This window comes from Serinus canaria, chromosome 1 (genome assembly GCF_022539315.1).
Source record: "Serinus canaria isolate serCan28SL12 chromosome 1, serCan2020, whole genome shotgun sequence".
Lineage (NCBI taxonomy): Eukaryota > Metazoa > Chordata > Aves > Passeriformes > Fringillidae > Serinus > Serinus canaria.
In genome coordinates this window covers 97419172-97439935 of record NC_066313.1, presented here as the reverse complement: position 1 = coordinate 97439935, position 20764 = coordinate 97419172, and the positions used below count along the sequence as shown (strand labels likewise).

General features: G+C 41.4%; 1 protein-coding gene across 1 annotated transcript in view; it reads left to right on the top strand.

Moving 5' to 3' along the window:
* Window positions 1-17934, top strand: part of VEGFD (vascular endothelial growth factor D) — a 30825-nt gene extending 12891 nt beyond the window's left edge. Inside the window, exons 2-7 of the mRNA XM_009089673.4 lie at window positions 4925-5135; window positions 9102-9292; window positions 11704-11852; window positions 13122-13219; window positions 15615-15810; window positions 17264-17934. Coding sequence (XP_009087921.1) covers window positions 4925-5135; window positions 9102-9292; window positions 11704-11852; window positions 13122-13219; window positions 15615-15810; window positions 17264-17390 — 972 coding nt within the window. The 3' untranslated portion in view covers window positions 17391-17934. The remainder of the gene's footprint in view (window positions 1-4924; window positions 5136-9101; window positions 9293-11703; window positions 11853-13121; window positions 13220-15614; window positions 15811-17263) is intronic.
* The last annotated feature ends 2830 nt before the right edge of the window (window positions 17935-20764 follow it).

Here is a 20764-nt window from a genome sequence, read left to right as displayed (position 1 = left end):
ATTTTTCCTAAGCAGGAAATCTAGGAGCTTGTCAAGGGTGGAGAAGAGATGGAAACTGCAGAGCTGCAGCCTCTGATAGGGAATGGTCAATAAAGAGCCCAGTTTGAACAGGGCAGGCTGCCTGTGGGATTGTGCATTTGTAGGACATGATGCATAAGCCAAACATTGGACTAGCATAAATCAGTGGGGAAATGAACTCAGTGGCTGATTTTAGTCAGTGTCCAAGGTGGGAAAGGCCACTGAATATATCACTGCTTTTTCTCTTGTTCCTTTCCAGTGCTGACTACTTTTAGGGTTTTTCTGGCCTCTGAGATTACTGGGAAGAAGATAGATAGCCCATTATGGTTTCTTTTGGAAGTACAAGGGTTGTAATTATCCAAAAATCACAATGCTAACTCGCCTTATCATTTCCTGATGATTGTTCATAGCCAAAATAGAGGAAAACAGATATTCCTCTTTGAATTTAGGAGTAATTTTGGAACATATGAGATGTCAGTGTTTTGAAAAACATGTGACTTCATTAAATTAGAAATCTGGTTTTTATTTTGGAGTATGGGATCCGTTTTTAGATAAGGAACTTGGAAAAATTGCAACAGAAAGCTGAGGCGATAAGAATGAACTACTTAAACCTGCTTCTTTGATATTTGCTATTGATAAATTCTACTCAAATATTTCTCACAGGGAATAGCATTATGTCTTTGGTGGATTATAGGGGTTTACATTGATGGCTGTTGAAAGTTTAGGACATCTGGAGCTTTCCAGTGATATGGCTCCACAGGTAATTTTTTCATTTTGGGAGCATGGAAATGACATTGCCATGGTCCTTTCCCAAAGACCCCTTGTCTAATTTGTTTTTCTCTCTACTCTTAAAGCATATTTTAAGGTTTCTGGGGCTGGAGTCCATGATTTTGCTCCCTATGTGTACCATGCCAAGCGCAGGGAAGTTCTGCTCCACATCTTGGTTGCAACCATTACAACCAACACCTTCCACAAGTTGGTGACAGCTCACCTCAGCTGACTACTAAAATCTGTGTCAATGGGAAAGAAAGTTGGATGAGGGCATGGAAGAAAAAAAATGGATGTTCTTCTGGACTAGGAGGCTGAGCAGCTCAGCCTGAGATAGGTTTCACTCGGCTCCCTCCTAGCAGAATTATGGGGAAAGCAGTGAAAATAAAGAACATAAAATAAAGCAGTGGGATCCAAGCAGTTCAAGATGTTGAGAGCAGAGTGGAGAATGGGAAGGGAACCTGGAAGGAAGGAATTTAAGCATCAGGGAAAGACTGAAAAAGGGAGGAAGGGATATCTGCAAGGTGGGAAACAGCATGTGCAGATGGCTACAGTCAAGGGAATCAGTCAGTGGTTCTGGTCCTCTTCTGCTTTTGGTGAGGAGCTGGATCTCCCAGAAATGCCAGTGAAATGTCAGTCTGACATCTATGTATCTTTGCTCTGCTCTGTGGCTGAGTGAAGAGCTTCCCTCCTGTTCAAATGCCAGTTTTAACTGCTTTCCACTTGCTATCAAAGTGAGAGGGCATAAAGTCCTAAATCAAACGACAGGAAAGTTTGGGATTCTGTTGAATCTAACACCATCCTCCAGTTTCATACTTTGAAAGATTTATTCACATTTCTGCCCAAAGCTGCACTCTTCTAAGTAGGTCTTCTCAGTCAGCCAGAGTATGTCTGTACCTAAACAGAGCTTGAATTTAAGCAGCAGTAAATGAAAGAAGTCACCAGACCTGTGTGGCCCTATGGCACTTCATCCCTGGTATTATCTGATACTGTAAGAGGTTCTGTGTTTTTGTTTTTGTCCTTTTCAAAATAGTATGACCAGAAATGAATGCTTTGGAAAGATTTCATGACAGTTATCTATTTGGTGCAGCTCTGCTGTGGGAAGAGGATGGCCAGCAGAAGCAGTTCAGGCTGTAGGGCTTTGTCCTGCTGATGGAGCATCTTCTGCACTGTTCATTTTTTAAGCTTTTACTTTTGAATGCTTTTAGGTTGTGGGCAGCCACCTCTTTGGTCAATATGTGTTACAATGAGGATGTCTTTCTGGTAGCTTTCTAGCAAGCATTTAGAACAAGGTTTTAGATAAGAGCATTGCAGTAGTCTCAAATAAATAAAAAGAAACACAGAAGGGGCTTTTCACTGTTCCTGTTTTGACATTTAGCAAGACTGGCACAAAATTTGGTGCTTCTCTTCGGATGTTTTATACCCCAGATAGCTGAGTTGAGATATATTTGAGCAAACATCTACCATACTGATACCTCTTGTGATCTGGTGATCCTGGCCCTGCTGGTCATCCAAAAAAAAAAAAAAAAGACCTTCAGTGTGATTTCAAATGAATCATGCAAAAGTGTCTGTATTTCTCTGTCTTTGCTACAGAAGGAGCTCAGGGCAACCAGCTCACAAACAAAATAGATGTCCCCACTGTAAAATCCTTTCACTACTTGAGATTCAGACCTCCCTTAGACACCAGCAGTGCCTTCAGCTCACTATCTTGCCTAGTGTCAGCAATGCTCAGAGGCAAAGACCATACTTTATCTCTGTAGTGCCATTGTTATGGGAAAGAGTGCCAGAAAATTCTGTACTGGATAGGGAATCCTGTGAAGAAGTTAAAAAGTCAGCTGTGAAACGTGTTCCCTCTGGGAAGAAGTCAAATGTAAGAAGCAGGAATACAATTATTCTTGTGTTATCATGGTAGGCAACTGGCAATCCCATCAAGCTGCAGAGCTTGGATAGGTGTTAGGAAACATGATGAGAGAAGGGGCAACAGATTGACTTCAGGGCTGAATAGCTTAGGCAAGCTCATATTTTGCTCATCTAATAATCAAGACGTGGTTTAGTGGTGAACACAGCGGTGGTGTTGGGTTGATGGTTGGACTTGATGATCTTAGAGGTCTTTTCCAACCTTAACAATTCTATGATTAATAAAACCTCTTGATACAGGAGTAAGAGAAATTGAGAAGCTAGTCATCCCAAACTGCTGACTCTTACAAGAAGTGCAGGGATATATCCTCCAAGTTCCAGAATGCTATCATCTCATTTTACAGGTTTTCTGTAAATTAAGTCTAGTTTAGAAGTGTTGGATGCTGCTTCAGCTAGAACATTCTTTTGTACCGCAAAGAGAGAGGAAAAAAGTTAATGCGTAATAGAGTTCAGTTTTGATGTCTTTGGTCCCATTACCATGCCAGTCCTGGTCCTACACTTGCATGTTTTGCAAGACCAAGGAGACAGTTTGTGAATGGGAGTGAATGGGAGCGTAATCTGTGGTTCTTAGAACAAATAAGTCTTGACGCATTGACCTCAAGCTGAATTTCAGCTTTCCTGGATCAGCAAAATTCTGGGTGTCTTGTTTGCAAAACTGTCTAGAAATTCAGTTACTGGTGCTAAGTATTCACATTCCTTCTGAGCTATTTGTTCATAAGAATTGAGATGGGGTTTATAGTTTTTACCACATATGAAATGCATGAGAAATCATTCGCCTATGAAGCAGCCATCTCTATAATGAAATATGGCAACTTGCTGAAGCACAATATAATGTTCTGTACAGGCATAAAAGGAGAGCAAATAACTTTTTCTGAGTTATCTACTTAAGGAATTTTAGGTCAGTGAAAGGTAATTACCCAAAAATTAACTTGGCCCATGTGTACAGGCTAACATCTGTACTGCTGCAAACTTAAATGCCACAGATGTCTTTATAACAAGTAACAGATGCACTCAGTGCTTGGATTTCAAATCTCATCTAAAAATCTTCCTGTTATAGGTGGCCCTTTGCCTCACTCCTTCCCCAGCCCTACACAGAGCACTCGCTTGCTACTGTTTCACACTGCTGTCTGCTACACACCTCATTGACAGCTTCCTGTACTACAGCTTTGCTTTAAAGAGATGGAATTTTATTCATGACAGCTGGCACTACAGCCCTTCGTTTGCAAGTCAAAAAATACAGTTCACTGTATGACCAGAGAGTACAGCTGAGAGAGCACCAGCCCAGTGCAACATAGACATTTACAAAGATAACCTCTTACTTGTGTTGGAGACTGCTTCCAGCAGATCTGGTGAGTCAGTGGAAATAAATACTCAGTGCCTTGATAAAGGCACAAACACAGATGCCAGAAAGCAGCAGCCAAAGAAAGCACCATTGTTACATGATACTGGGCAATATGAAGTGTTGAAAACCTATTTTTAAAGTGAATATTAACTTCAAACTGATGGAACAGGTCTTCCTAGGGAGCTTTCTCCAATGGAAGCAGAGTGGTCATGAACATCACACGGGTAGAAAATGCAATGACTGTGCTAATGCTGCTGCACAGCCACAGCTCTGAGGCTGGACGTGGGCAGGACCCAAGTGTAGTCACAATGGGAGATGGCAGATGCACCCTGTACTTTGCAGCACGTTGGATGATGTGCTTGCCTGCCACATGGATGGGCCCTTGTACTTTGTGCAGCTTCCAGCTGTCTCACCTGACCCTGCAGTGGTGTCTCTTGGCTGGAAGCAGAGTTTTGGCACCCGAGGTGGCTTGTTGCAGAGGCACATGGGCTGGGCTCACCAGCTGAACTGATTCAGGTTACCTGTAGGGTGACCTGGGATTCCCTCTGGCACCACTGGCCAGCTCAGGCACTGCAGTGATGTGACCAGTGTCTGCCAGGGACGCAGTAAAGTCTGCATTTGTCAAATACCTCTGAGGGCTGTGATGAAGAGGGTGAAGAAATGGGCATCTCCCCTTCCCAATCTATGTGGGCACAAATCCTGCAGATAAGTCTGGTGCTGGGCACTCTCAAAGCCTGGGACAGCTCTGTGTGCTGCTGTTTCCCCAGGCACACTCAGATGTCCTCAGTACTGTGCTGCCCTTTGGTCCAAGTGCTCCACGTGCTGCACTGGGGACGGGCTGGGAAGTACTGCCTTTCTGACCTCCCCCTTTCCTTCCAGAGGACATCTCTGTCAGCACTGGAGCGGTCAGAACAGCAGATCAGGAGAGCATCCAGCCTGGAGGAGCTGCTTCACATCACTCACTCCGAGGACTGGAAGCTGTGGAAATGCAGGCTAAAGCTGAAGAGCCTGGCTAACCTAGACTCCCGCTCTGCTTCACATCGCTCTACCAGATTTGCTGCTGCTTTCTATGACATTGACACACTGAAAGGTAGGTGCAGGTTTGTGGCCAAGTCTGATCCCAGCTTCAAGGCCCCTCCCTGATTCTTGTGCAGTAAACTGTGAAGGAGGTAAGGGATTTCCTAGAATATACCCATACTAGAAACAACAGGGCATTTCTGGACAATTAGTTTGTATGAAAAAGTGTCAGACCACAGCCTGAGTACACCTCCCTGTTCTGTGGCCAAATCAGGCTTATTTCCTCTGCATACTCTCCAAAGAGAAATGAACTCTTCAGGGGTTTGTCAGTGCACAAAAGAAAGAGAAGTCAATGTACAAAAGCCAGGTCAGAATGACTGGATGTGGGGCTGGAGAGCAGCATTGTGCTACATTTCAGAACTTGCTTGCAGGCAGAAATGAATAAACTTTACTGCAGGCATAGAAATCCCTTTATTTATTAGGTGTGCTCTGATACAAGGCACTGCACCAGCAGCAGTGTCTGTGTGAGAACTGAGAGAAAGAAGGTGCTGCCCTAACCTTGATCTGTTTGAAAAAGTTTCTCCAGAGAAAAGAAGACCTCGAGGCAACCAACCAGAAACTAAAAGTGGAGAATCACAACCTACTCCTTCTATCTGGAGCAAGTATGAATATTGCTCCTTGTAGCTGTGATGCTCAAGAGGTATTACATATTCATGGATGAAAAAAAAAAGGATCAGTTACTATATTTTGGTCCAGCAAATGGACATCCTAGCAAAGCTAAACTGTAGCCTAATGAAGGACAGGCTGAGATAATCTCTGTTGTCTTTATCCTGCTGTGATATTATCATATCACTTGCCTTTTGGGAAATCAGATATTACTGATCCTGTTCCAATTCCACTTTTACAACAACCCCAGCCACATTCACACACCATTACTCAGATAAATTATGTCGGAACAAAGGCCTTAAATTGCTTCTCTGAGCCACAACACAGAAATGTGTATACAAGTGCCTCTCTGAAGAGGATTTTCATATCACAGGCACGGCTTTATGCTTTTCACAGAAATTTTGTACAGAAAAGAAGTTAAAACAAACACACACATGAAGAACAATTAAGACTGCTTTTAATAATGATAAACATTTTGCTTACATACCCTTGTAATTCTACTCAAAAACATTAAAAATCCATAGAGTTATTAGGAGTACCCAGAGTCAAGTGGTGTAATCCTCTACTCACTGTTGCTCATTTAGTGAACACCAACATTTCTGCAAAACTAAAGCATCCCTTTTATCAAAACAGCATGACAAAAGGAGATGTTATTAAATGTTACTGAGGCAGGGAACATTGAAATGGGCATTTTTCAATGGCAGAATGTTGTAGCTCAATATTTATAATATAAAAAATGTTCAGATAATAAGGTCACTACGGCATTTAGTGTGCTGTGAATTATTTGAGATGGTCACAGGACTGGAGCACCTCTCCTATAAAGTCAGGCTAAGAGAGTTGGGGCTGTTCAGCCTGGAGAAGAGAAGGCTCCATGGAGATCCAATTGCAGCCTTCCAGTATCTAAGAGGGAGCTGCAAGACAGCTGGAGAGGGACTTTCCCAAGGGCATGTAGTGAAGCTGAGAGAGGGGAAGTTTAGATTAGATATTAGGAAGACACTGAAGCAGGTTGCCCAGAGAAGCTGTGGATGACACATCCCTGGGAGTGTTCAGGGCCTGGCTGGATTGCATACTGAGCATCCTGGTCTAGAGGAAGGTGTTCCTGCCCACAGCAGAGGGGTTGGAGTTAGGTGATCTTTAAGGTCCCTTCCCAACTAAACTGTTCTGTGGTTCTATTTTACTATGGTCATATTGATAAAGTTTTCTGCTTGGGACAGCTATTAAGTTGCTTGCTGTTTTCCCTTTGAAAGTCTAAATTCAGACACAGAGATGTCAGCTTTCTCATTAAAAGTCAAGGTGCTGAAATTGAAGTTAAAAAAAGCCCATTGGGGCTGGCCATTCTTCCATTCAAAGTGGAATTATCTCAGGACAGCAGGTACTTTTGTTCTAATATCTTAATATGTTCAAGGTACTGAAGCTCCTTTTAAAAAAACACAAGCCCATAAACATGTATTTCTTTCCCACACCCTTTCCAGTCATTAAACAGTGACCTTTCTGCCAAGTGCATCTGTTTTGTTTTAATAAAATGTTTTGATGAGTTGGCTGGGTCAAGACTTATCTTTGTTTCACTAGAGTATCTTCCACAGCACTCCAAATTGCACCAGGGGAAAATTCAGGATTTTGTTCCTCCTTTCTAAAGCTTTAACAATGAATTCACTGAAAGTTTGTGTCACTTCATGCAACCACGATCTCCCCTGAGCTGCTCAGTCACAAAGGACTGCAGCACTTTCAAGCTGGAGACTGCATCACAGACAAATTTCTCAGAAACTGCTCTGTGCTTGGTGTCAGAAATGACCAGGGTGACAAGATGAACAAGATGTGACACTCAGTTGCTTGGCAGCCAGTTCCTGTAGCAGCCCTTCAGCTAGAGAAGTGGTTAATAAAGAGAGGATGTGTGCAGCTGGAAAGGTCATCGCTGCTTCTGCTCACTGAAGTGACATCTGAAGAGACTACATGCACATACATTAATGAGCTTGGCAAACACTCTATTTTCTATTTTAATGTTAGGATTAGATTGGTGTGTTGATAGAACTAACATTACTCTAGAAAATTCTATTAATTTTAATGATTATTCTTCTCTTAATTTATGCCTCTTCTTCACAATTCAGACATCAAACTCTTATTTCTTGTACTCTCTGCGTGACTGAAAAACGGAGCAAATCAACCCCATTGAAGGATTTTCAGGAATAAACAAAATTATTTAAATATACAAAGTTTAAGAAAAAGTGAAAAATAACAAAAGGAAAGTGAGGAATGAGAAAAACAGATCTTCACCTGAAGGCAAGGTATAGCTTGTAGGTTAAAAGGATTCCAAGGTTTCTTTTTTCTCAGAACTTCACTGTAAATGTAGGAACTGCTTTTACAATAGTAGGGAGGTGGACTGCACTGGAAGAGAGAGCATTTTTTAATAGTTTAAAAGTTGCTTTTCATCTTTCACAAGGCTGATGTAAGGGCTAAAGAAGAAAAATGTTTTTCATCATTTTAGGAAGAATTTAGGCATAAGCATTGTTGACTCATGAGCAATTCCATAACTTGAATCAAGTAAGCAAAAGGCAAAAAAAGGAGAGCCACCTCTTGAGAAACCTCAAGACTCTATTCTGTTTATTAGGTAAATGTCACTTTTTTCTCTGTCTGGCTCAGGCAGTAAATGCATTATTCCTTCTCACAGTCAGAATTTGACAAATCAGTCAAGCCTAGTCTACTAATCCACAGCAATTCAGAATTTGAAAGATGCCATGGTGTTCTGAATAGATGACTCAGGCTTGAATTCACATTGCTGTTATTCAGCTTGAACCCCCTGGTGGTGCTGAGGTGTGAGACTGTTTGTCTTGGATTTCACTGGGCATTTTGGAAACTGTGCTCTCTGGCTGACATCCACCAGGAGTACTCAAACCCTCTGACCAGAATCTGGTAATCATTAATGTGCTTTTGCACCAAGGCCCAGGCCCTGCTGAGTCTGTGGTGGGGTACACTCAGAGAGAGGATAAAGTGACAGCAGGAAAGGCTACCCAGGAGCAAAGGGGAACAGGGCAGCTTGGTCAGACAGACACTGTGGAGCTGGGGACCCTCAGCTAAGGGAAATCAATGCAGCTCTACCTGATCTGCTGGAATTAGAAGAAATTTTGGTCATTTGCATTGAAAGCTAAAGGCAGATAAATGCAACAACCTCTCTGCCAGTGCAGCTGGGGTAAGTTATGGGATAATTTTGCACTCAGAGTCCCTCTGGTCCTTAGATTGATCCAAATAAGTGCAAATTGATCCAAATAAGTGCAAAAGGCTTGCCAGCACTTCATTTTTATTTATATAATGCTTGTGCTTCACTAATCAAGAGGTTTAGCTTTGCCATGATTGTTCATAAAAATGTTGTTTTCTCCAGTCATAGATGAAGAATGGCAAAAGACTCAGTGTGTGCCAAGGGAAACCTGTGTGGAAGTTGCCAAAGAACTGGGTACAACAACCAACAAATTTTTCAAGCCTCCCTGTGTGAATGTGTTCAGATGTGGAGGCTGCTGCAACGAGGAGAGTCTCAGCTGCATGAATACAAGTACAACTTACGTGTCAAAAACGGTAAATGAGGCCATTCATCTGTTTTCTTTTTACCCTGGCTCACCAAAAAGGGAGGGGAAGGAGGATGTTTGGTTTCTGAGATCCTGTTATGAAAGATCTGTCTGCACTATCATAACAAACAGAAGAATTAATTCTTTATCCATGTGGAGTGAATGCAGGAGTGTACAATAGCATTTTACATTCATGCTGCATTATTAAAAATTGTTTATATATGTGCAGAGATGGAAAATCAGGCCCTGAGAAAGTGAATGCAGGCTCACGATGACCAGAAGTTAGATCCTTCTTTAATATATTGTCACTTGGACTGGGGACCCCTTGAGATCATTTTCTCCTGGGAATCCTCTGTATCCAAGGTTTAACCCCATGAAATTTTGTTGTGTTGGGTTGCTGCATTTCAACATTATCATCCATACCAAGAAGGCTGGCTAATAATTTTGGATGTCCGATTTTGCAAGCCAAAAAAGGAGACATATTCATCAGGGGAGACCAGATGCTCTTGATTAGCATGCCTCAGGATCTGAATGTCCCAATTCACACACCTCTTAGGGAAAGAAAGCATAAATCAGTTGTCAATTACTAAATAGGTCCAACAGGCGATACCCAAGTTTTAATGACCAGTCCCAAAAACTGAGCACAGAGTAGCCAGACAGCTTCTTTCTGTAGACTCCCACTAGAGGCTGTGGGATATCTACAGAGATATTTTGCTCAGTGGGTGACTGAGCAGAGCTCCAAGTTTTGTACTTTCAATCCACTCCGTGGCTGAAACCATCCATTGTTCATCAGCAATCTGGTCCCAGGGGTGGCACCCCTGCCCATGGAAGGGGTAAGGGGTTGGAACAGAACTTTAAGGTCCCTTCCTACCAAGCCTTTCTATGATTCTATGATTCATACCCACAGATGAAGCACAGGACATTGGTCCTCTTTGATAAACCTTCATCTTGTGCATTCCTATTTCACTTGGCATAATAAATTATATTCTTATGAAAAAGCCTTTTCTTTAAATCATAAGATCAAGGGCAATTGTTTCAAAAAGAAAATTGAAGCCCTTGTGGGGAACAGGTCCAACTCACTTCTGTATTTATTTTGTGTTTGTTGGAATGTAATTCCACTGTGTCTGGTTGCACTGGAATATAGCTGGGGTAAAATAAATCAGGGCCTGTCCTTCTTGCGTCAATGCTCATTAGTTGCTTTCATTCCACACCAGAAGGAGAAAGCTGTTATGAGCTGTTGGCCACCCACAAAAGACATCTGAGCAGCTCAGGGAGCTAGGTCAGGCTAGGAAGTATTTATTTATTTATGTGTTTTCTGAGCAGCAGTTCATAAGTTTGTTGAAAAACTGCAATTTTGCAAAGTGTAACATTCCTTTAGCATCCTTCAAAATAAGCATTCCCCCAAAAGTCCCCAGCAAAGTTCCATTTCTGGATACACCACCATCAGTTCAGATTTATTCATCTAATGGAATTATTTCCACATTTCCATATTTCCATATTCCTATATTAGTGGGAGGATTTTTTCCCTTGGTATAAAATATCAATTGGAGGATATTGATGCCACCTAAAGTTAGACATTGCAACTGTAAGTTTTAATGCCTAAGTAGTCTGCTTGGGAATACTCAGGCCCTGCAGGTGGATGCAGCTTTAAGCCAAGACATGCTGGCACACCAAGATGTGCCCAGTGCTTTGGTTTCCATGGGAAGGAAGCTGGTTTGAGGAGAAGAGGGAGTGAGGATCCCTTCAACAGCTCCTACACAGAGCTGCCCAAGGAACCAGAGCCTCCTCAGGCCTACTCAGAGATCACTCTTAACATTCTGGGTGCACTGAAAGCCGGCTGCTTTGCTCCTTCAGCTCCTGCTATAGTCAACTGAGAGACAGTTCCAGGGTGATTCCCTGCAGAAACCCAGCTGGAGCAGAATCAGCTTTCCTCTATTTACTCCTGTTTCTTCCCTCTCTGAGGAAGCTGTGGGGGTTAAGTTAGGTCCCTAAAGATGCATATTGTGATTATGCCCAGGGACAGTTAAACAGGTCTCTGTAAGTAGTAGAGACTCAACTGATGGCACAACCAAAAACAAAGTTCTCAACACCTACCTCTTTCCCATTTGGCCATAGCATCCAAAGAGGTTTTTGTGTCTGCTTGCAAATAATTTTGAGTAGTGTTGGGTGTTTAATAGCTGTAATACAGCACTAGGATTCCCATTTTGGCAAGTTCCTAGCTTGGTGGGCACTGCTTACTCTTCACAACCCCTAGTGCACTTCTGCTCATTTAATTTATGGTAATTTTCTCTAGATAAGAGCAAGGGTGGGGAAAATGGTGGCAAGGAATACAAGATGTTTCTTTGAAATTTTAATAATTAATTATTAATAGTAATTACTGATTACAATTTTGAATAAAAAAATGTTATTTGTGCCATCTAGCTCTTTGAGATCTCGGTTCCCTTGACAAGTGTTCCTGAGCCTGTGCCCATCAAAATTGCCAATCACACAGCCTGTAAGTGTACATCAAACACCCAGCGCCAGCAGTACACCATCATACGAAGGTCTGTCCAGTACCCAGAGGAAGATGGGTAAGTTCCCTCATTTGCAAACTTTTACACACTTGGAATTGTTTTGTCCTGATCTGCATGTTATAATGGTCCACTCTCTTTCTGTTATCCCAATAGTTTTTCTGAATAACTTGGTTATCACTCAGGGTTAGAAAGTTCACCCAAACCATGTCAATTTTAAGTGAATGGTCATCAGAATTCAACAAACTGATGGCCAGTTCAGCAGCATCTGGGGTCACTAAGATATTTAGGTTCTTGAGCAGGAACCCAGAGAGCTCATATTGGCACTATGCTCTGCTGGAGCTATTTGAGAATGTGTGCATAGTTGTTTTCAGCCTGACACAGATACTCTACTTGTGCATTATTTAGCCAGGGCACATGTAGTTCTGTGCTCAAGCTAAAGCCCTCTGCCACACTTTATGGCATGTTGGGTCAGAATCAGTTTGAATCCTGGCTTTTCACTTTTTGATCCAGGTTTGCATCTGTCAGGCTCATGGATGGGAGAAAAGTGACCTCACAACTCACTCCAAAAAGTGGCATAAAGTACTAGTACTCCTGGTGAGAAAAGGCTACACAAATAAACAAAGACTCTAGAAACTGAAATAGCTTGAGTGACTCACTGGAAGTCAACTCGAAAATCTCTGTCAAGCCCTGCATTCTGCTTGTCCCCATCACTGCCCTTGAGTTGGACATTGGGGTGGTGAGAGGTGTCATTTCAGCAAAGCCACTCCAGCCCTCCCTCAGCCTGCTGGCCACTCTGAATCCTCTTTCTTGACAAATACAGAAGAACCTCAGTCTTTTTTCAGTTTGTGAGTTTCCCTCCCAGAGCAAAGGGCCTGAAAGTCAATCTATTCCTCTGACATTGAAATAGTCCCCCGTGTATCCATGAGCATGGGCAAATTAAACTGGAACTGAACCTTTTGGCAGCAAGGCAAAATTCAGTAAAGTTACACAACATGAATACTGCAGGGCAAAGACCACCCTGCCTGGGGTAAAGCTGTTTTATGGAAAAGTGGAGCTGCAAAACTGTAGCTTTTTCCCAAGGCTGTAATCTGAAATAGGTGCTAAACTTCCTTCCTGTGTCACTGGGAGCCAGAGAGCTCCCCCCTGCCATCAGGACCACCCAGACCCCATCCCTTCTGTTTGCAGCAGTAATGCACACTGTAATGCCAGGCCTCCACGTGGGACAGGGGGCAGACCCAGCACACCAGCAGCTCATTTTGCCAAATGGCTACTCTGATGCCCCTAATTATCCTTTTTTTAATTCCTATCTCAATTTCTTTCTTCTAGATGCCCCTTTACCAACAAATTTTGCCATAATGGATGGGTCTGGGATAGTGACAAATGTGAATGTGTTATAGACACACAGCACTCCAACAGAAGAGAAGGTAAAGATGGAATAACAGAAACACTTTTGCATAGTCACTCCAAGTTCTTTGTCTCTCATTCTGGTCTTCTTCTCACTTTTTTTTTTACATTGAGAGAGTTGAAGTTTTTATTCCACATCCCTAGACAGACTTGGATTATGGTGTGAAAACTCACCTGAAAATAAACACACATATGTGCTTCCCCCCATCTCATGTTTTTTTGCTTGGATGTTTTACGCCCTCTGTATCAGCAGCTTGAGTAGGACATGGGAAAGTATTTATAAGATTTTGTGAAGTAGGCATCCTGTACAAATTTTTATTTCACATGGGCCTAAAAGTCTATGACAGGTATTGAGAAATCTTCTTAACTGTAGAAAAAAATGCCCTAGAACACATTGCATGGGGCAGGTACTATACTTTTAATTATTATTTTAGTTTAAGTTCTTAAGAAAATTATTAATAAGCAATTAGATGACAAAACCAGTCCTGCACATTAGCTGTAGTCAGTGCACTAAGTTATATAACCTTTCAAAATATTTGAGTACTTTTAATGATAACCTTAAGTTATTTAGGAATCTTTCAAACTGATATACCCTACATACTCAGGAGCATGTGTGTATACTTCTTCAGCTCTGTGGAAGGAAATGGAGGAGCATAAAATTTGTAGAAGAATAGTAATTGACTTTTTTCCTCTGCTTCTCCTGTAAAATTTTAATTTGTCAAAGAAAATGGCAGGAAATATTCTGGGTGGTAATTGTGTAAGTCTAAACATACTTATTAGCAATAAATATTAAGAGAAATAAAATTTTCTCCAAATCCGGTGTAAAGTTTTTAAAAATTATTTTTCTCAGGAAATTGCATTGGTCAAAATAACACAATCATAGCACTAGAGGAAACAGAGAAGGAAACCTTGCCTTTGTGCTTTAAGCTACATTCAGCAAGAGAATAAACCACTCAAGACAACAATAAATAAACCTGGCGAGCAATTCCTAGACTAGCAAACTAAAATAAAGCTAAATAACCTCATAAACTGGTCTACTAATTGCAGTCTCCTAATGTTAATAAACAAGAAATAATTTGCATAGTGGTTTCTGTTGGATCTTTTCTCACTCTGGATAAGATCCTCTGACCATCAGGTTAGGCAGTCACACACAAGTTAGACTTTTTAGTCCAAAAAAACTTTGTACTCTATTTCAGACTGAGACTGAAGGACTGAGAATAGCCAGAGCCCTCTTAACTCAGAGACTTTTGTATAGTCAGCTTGGAGCATTAAAATCTGTGTCTTGTGTAATTATGGCCTTTGTTGACATACACTCAATACTTCCTCAGAAAAAATACCATTCTCTGAAGTACATTGTGTTTGGCAAGTGGCTGGGACAAAATAACTTAAAATCTGTCTTTGATGTTGAAACAAAGTGAGATCAAAACACTCAACACCACACATGCCAGGTTTTATCACCCAAAGGAAAGGGTTTGCCTTCCAAGAATTTGGGGCAGACTCCCTCCCTGCTTTCAATAGGCCTTAGGTTTTATTCTGTTGAGATATTGGTTTTTCATCATTGAGTAAATAAAAATGAAAGTTTCTTTCAAGTAAGGTGCAAGCCTTTGCTGGCCACTGAGATCAGGGATCAGATGGCAGAGGTGCAGGTTACATTTCACATTCCATAGGTTATATCCAAGAGCTAATTGTAAAGTTACAGGAAATTACTTTCCCAATGACACCTTATACGCCATGACCTTTAACCAGGGATGTGCTGCTTGCATTTTAATAAAGCTTTCACAAAATGGGTTCCCTTTTTGCTAGGATTAGCTTCATATTGTACTCCAGATGTGCATTTTCAGGGAAGATATTAGACAGTGAGTTCCCCTGGCTGTTCTGGCTTTTTTTTCTGAAATGAAGTATTTTCTTTCATCTTTGACAAATATGAATGTGCTCCTTGTTGAAGTGCTAGGCCAGCTTGCCCTCTAATAGATATAGAAATACTGCTTAAAAATTGCTGCAGTGACTGTCTAGTGAAGTACACATGTGGTGGGTGTGGCAGTTTGCATGGATGTGCCTTTTTGTCATGGAGACAGACTAAATCCTTTTTGAGATTATCTTTTTAAAATTTGCTGCCCTGTAAATATTTGTGAATTCCAAAGCATAACACTAGGCTCTTGCAATATACATCACTCAAAATATTTTTGTGCTAAGTTCCACCCACAAAAAATAGCAGTATTAGAATAAAGTGAAATAATCAGTGCAATCCTCTCGAGTCCTTTTCTGCACAGGAAGTTGCAACAGAAATTGTGAAGTCTAGAATCCATCAGAAAGTACATGTGTGAGTCCTAATGATTATGGAACGTACAGAGTCTCTTCAAAAGCAGGATTTAGTCATGTAGAGTGTGCTGCTAAATGATGTATGTGCTATTGCAGGACTCCCTCCTCTTGCTGAGCTGGCTATGTGTGGACAACATATGGAATTTGATGAAGAAAATTGTGAATGCATCTGCAGACATAAGTGTCCCACAGATTTCTTTCAAAGTAAAGAGAACTGTAGCTGCTATTTGTGTAGGGAGAGCCAGGAGAGCTGTGCTCTAAAACACAAGATATTTCATGCTGAAACCTGCAGGTAAGTGATGCTTGCCATTCAGTGTCGACACTGCAAGAGCTGAATTAGAGATGCAAGTGCTTAATTGTCTGGGAGGTCCATTTGGGATAAAATACCTCGCTGAAGTTAGGGAGATACTACTACTACTAATGACAATGACAATGATAATGATAATAATGGATATTATGTTTACAATACTTACCGTATAAAAGGAATTTAAGGTTTGTTTGTATTTTTAAGAAATCTGGACATTATTCAAGTGCCAATACTTTTTAGGGAATGATGATTAAAACTGTACTACAGCTGATACTAGATTTTGCAATGAGATACAGATACTTGTAGTTAGGCAGAACCCATCCTGTTCCAGCTGTTCTCTGTGCCAGCTGAAGGCAATCTCATGGATGGTTAGGGACAAAGGCTCCCTAAATTTGCACACAGAGCACACAGCACATTCCTTATCCAGTTTGTCCTCCGAGCAAGTAATTTTCTAAACCTAATGTAATTTTGTACACATATAAATCTACTCAACCAGCTCTGACTCCACTGAGAAGCAGGAAAATGGTTTTGGGGCTACTATACTCCATGAATTTCCCTAATCTCTTTGTATTATTAGTTTTGAGGTTTCTGTGTAAAATCTCAGATAGAAAATGCCCTCTTAAAACACCTGTTTTCCTGGATTAGGTTTTTTTTTTTTTTTATTTTTCAGAAAGCTTTGGTCCCGTGTAGAGGCCCAGGAGCATGCAGCAGCTTAGTCTCAAAGTTTATATAAGGATAGTCAGCATCCAGTTTCCCTGGGTACCTTGGCAGAGCTGTAGCTCACAGAGTGGTCACCCACAGGGTTCACTCCCAGTGACTTCATAGGTTTATTCACAAGGAAGATGCTGTGGAAGAATTAGCATTTGCATCTTCAGGTTCAGCTTTGAAAACAAGGACAAACACAAAATATAAAGTATAAAAATAGCTAAAACAATTAGCAGAGCTAAAAATGAGCATGAAAGAATTGGTTATGTATATGTGTCAGACAGGTGGGAGAGGAGTAATGTAATAATTTTTTTACATTAATTTGGCTTCTAGAAATTCCTGTAATCTGGACACAGGACCTTAATGCCAGACTTCCATGCAGTATTTCTGGAGGAGCAAAGCTGAATCATGAAGTGAGATCAGCTACTTTGCAGAGTCCAAGGGCAGCACTTTCCAGTGCTAACCCTCAGGACTTCACTGGCTTCAAGAAAGAAAAGCATCACTTAAGTTGTGAATCTGGACAAATGGACCACTGCAAGACATGTTGCTGTAGACAGAAATTGTGAGGCAGCAAATTCTTGTCTCCCTCTGCTGTAGGATGTCAACACTTTCCCAAACAGTGTGTAGGAAGCATTGCAGTGTTCAATGATGAAAAATTTGAGAAATGTGACAGTGAATAATTTTTATATTAAAATGCTTTTCTCTTTTGTGTTCTTTCTCCTTAATCTAACAGTTGTGAAGACAGATGTCCATCCCAACCCAGAACATGTCCAACTGCCAAACCAGTGTGTTCCAGGCACTGTCGTTGTCCAAAGGAGAAGAGAGGTTCTCATGGGTCCCAAAGCAGAGAAACTCCTTGACTGAGCTTCCCCTGTTCTTTGAAAATCCACTGCTTCGCAAAGTAGCTGTCACTGACTTTCAAACAATAGTAAACATGAACACCTTCCACATTAATAGCAGAAGAATTAATCCAGTCTGCATTTATTTATTAGAGTAATCATAACTGCAAGTGAATCCTTTCGGACATTGCTAATTGTTCTCTAAGAGGTAACAACAGCTGATGAATTTCTGTCTGCATGGAAGAAAGATTGGAAAGTATCAGTTCAGTGTCACATTATGGGAGATGAAACTGTGTATTGGAAATAGAGTCACAGTCTCCAGCCAGTCCTTCAGAAATTGAGACTTGATAATCTTAGCCTCTGAATCCTTAGCTAATGCAGCTCCTGGGTAAAACTTTCTTCAGAAATTCAGTGTACAGGATTTGGCTTCTAATAGGTTCAGCACTGAGTTATTTGATCTACTGTTCAGCTTTGATTATCATTTTGTGTCTATTGTACAACTACTGTCAGATGTGCCATATTTAAGTGTATATAAGAAAATAAATACATCAGTTATTTGAGTGGATTTGATTTTTCTCTGTTATTTTTAAAACTCTGCCCAACAAAAAGAAAATAAGAAAAACCCCAAAGCCATTTCAAGCACAGTTTTCTTACATTTGTTCCACAGGGACTGGCTCCCGCCCAAGCCCAGGTCAAAACAAGGTCACTTGACCCAATAGTTTCAGTAAAAAAGAAGCATTTTTTTCCCATGTCTGCCTGACAGCATGTGTGATTTATTTATTTGTTCCTGGTGTAGTGTATTAATCTTCCTAAGGGGATAACAGCACACTAGTACTGACTCTTCAGTGATTTTTTGGAAAAGCACTGTTCACTAGAAGATGGTTTTCCTTTTAACCTACCACGCAATGAAAATATCTCCTTTGCACTGAAATTCCTCTCCCCAGTGTGAGGCCTGAGTAACAGTGCTTTAACCAGATCAGAAAAGGGCAGCACTATTTTCTTAGCCACTGAAGTCTGCTGTGAGCTACTCCAGAGAAAATATTATGAGCAATAATCCTGAACTGGAAGTGATAGTCTTGACATCTGCATGGTTTTTTTCCCAGTTGCTGAATTCTCCAATTCTGCACTGCCCTGTGAACAAAGGGAATAGTGTATATGGAACAAATACTACAGAGATGGAACGTTTGACACAACACAGGGAACAGGAAATGGATTTCTGATGTGCAACTAAGATTTTTTTATTTATTCATATAGAAAAAACAGATTGCTTTATAGTAAAATTAGAGCCAAATTCTGTAAGATTGATTGAATGGCTGGACAAAGCACCAAACAATTAACCATGCCTTTAGTCTTGGGAAGGCATTTAGGATTTGATCCTGAGTGTTGAGAGTGTTTCCTAAGCCAGCTGGGAGCTAGGTCTGTGCAAACATACCTGCAGGCTGTTTGTGCTACCTGCTCTGTGAGCTGGCCTGGGATCCTCTGACTGAGCAGCACAGTCTGACCTGTGAGCATCCTAGTGGAGCCCCTGCAGCAGGGTTAGCCCTGGGCTGCACTGGGCTCCTGCTTCTGGGTGCCCCTCCAGAGAGGAGGACATGTGCCACCAGCATGAGCTCTGCAGGGACAAGAAGGGGAAGGCAATCCCAGTGCAACGCCAGGTGAAGCAGCCTGGCAGAACAAGCACACTCTTACATCTCTCCTGCTCCTCCAAGAAGTTCTAAATTCAAACAGCTGTGTGGTGGTGAGGTCCCTGAGCTCACAGGGGAGTGAAAGGAGTGAGTGAACTTCCCCATCACTTCTATCTTATCTGGGGGCACCCTGAACAAATGGCTGTGTTGCCAATAAGTTAAACCTGTAGCACACTCCTCAGAAAGGCAGGGAGCTGCAGAGGCAAACCTGACACTTAACTGTCAGGTTTGCCTCTGCAGCACCAGAGGTATATGGAGTAAAAAATACACCTTATGCAAAACACAAAAGTATTTGTAAAGCTAAAGTCTGTGTAAAGAAATCAAGCTTTTACATTTCCTAGCTTATCCTGGAGTTCAGCAACTGGAATGGTGTATTAATTACATCTGTGTCTTGTCAGTGTTGATCTGCAGAGACTTCCTTAGTTTTCTGCCCTGACCAGTGAATAAATTAACTTCATTTTTCAAAATGGAACAGAGAGACAAGTCTGCTTCAACTGCAGAAGACTCTTAGATAAAGCAGTCACTGAGGGATTGAAAACCATGTCCCAAAGCTCTTCTTACAGAGCTAGAGAGGGATTTGAACATGAACCACCTAACCTCCAGGAGATTACAATGACCATTAGAGTACCTAGGCTGGAAAGGTGCCATCACTGACCACCACTGTGAACCCTGCTCTAAGCTTTTCACATTTCCCCATTCCACTGAAAAAGAGAACATCCTGCCTGGATGTCTAATGCAGGACTGAAGATCCTATTGGGATTTGGTGAGATGAGATCTTGCTATAATTATAGGCTTCTTTCAGTCTAAGCCTCTGGGTGAACTTAACTTTTAACCTCAAAATTTTGCTCTTAAATCTTGTGAATCACTTATTTCAACACTTGGGTAAATATTTTGACAGTGTGGTTGGTTAACTCCAGCTGGTAACTAAGCACCCCACAACTCACTTGCCCTACCACCACACTAGTGAGGAGATTTGGAAAGAAAAAGTAAATCTCATGGCTTGAAATAGGAACAATTTGACAATTGAAACAAAATTAAACATAACAGCTACAACAGCAATAAACATAATAATGCTACTACTAGTAGTAGTTGTAATGGAAAGGGGAGAGAGAGGAATAAAACCCAAGAAACACAAATGATGTACAAGAGAATTGCTCACCACCCACTGACCAATGCCCAGTGCATCCCAGTGGGGATGGGACTCCCCTTTCCTAGCTCCCCCAGTTTATATAGTGGGCATGATGTTCTATGAAATGGGATATCACCTTGGCCCACTGAGGTCAGCCATCCTGGCTATGTTTCCTCACAGCTTCTTGTGCATCTGCTCTCTGTCAGAGCAGGAGAAATCAAAAAGCCCTTGATTTAGAGTAAGCACTGCTTAGCAATAGCCAAAACATCAGTGTGTTATCAATATTATTCTCATACTAAAAGCAAGACACAGCACTGTACCAGCTACTCAGAAGAAAGTTAACTCTATCCCAGCCCAAACCAGGACAGATACAAACATGCTCAAGCAACAGAGAATGTGTGATCATCAAAAACACACCTGGAGAACAATGTAAAATTTAGTGTTATTTTCACAGAATTTAACCCCCTACAGGTTCCCTACCTGGGAGGGATTTCTGTTTTGCAGGAGCAATGTGCCTGAAAGCTTGTGGATTAAGAATGGTTCTTAGGCTTACTGTGAAGATGGAAAAGGAAACTGCTTGT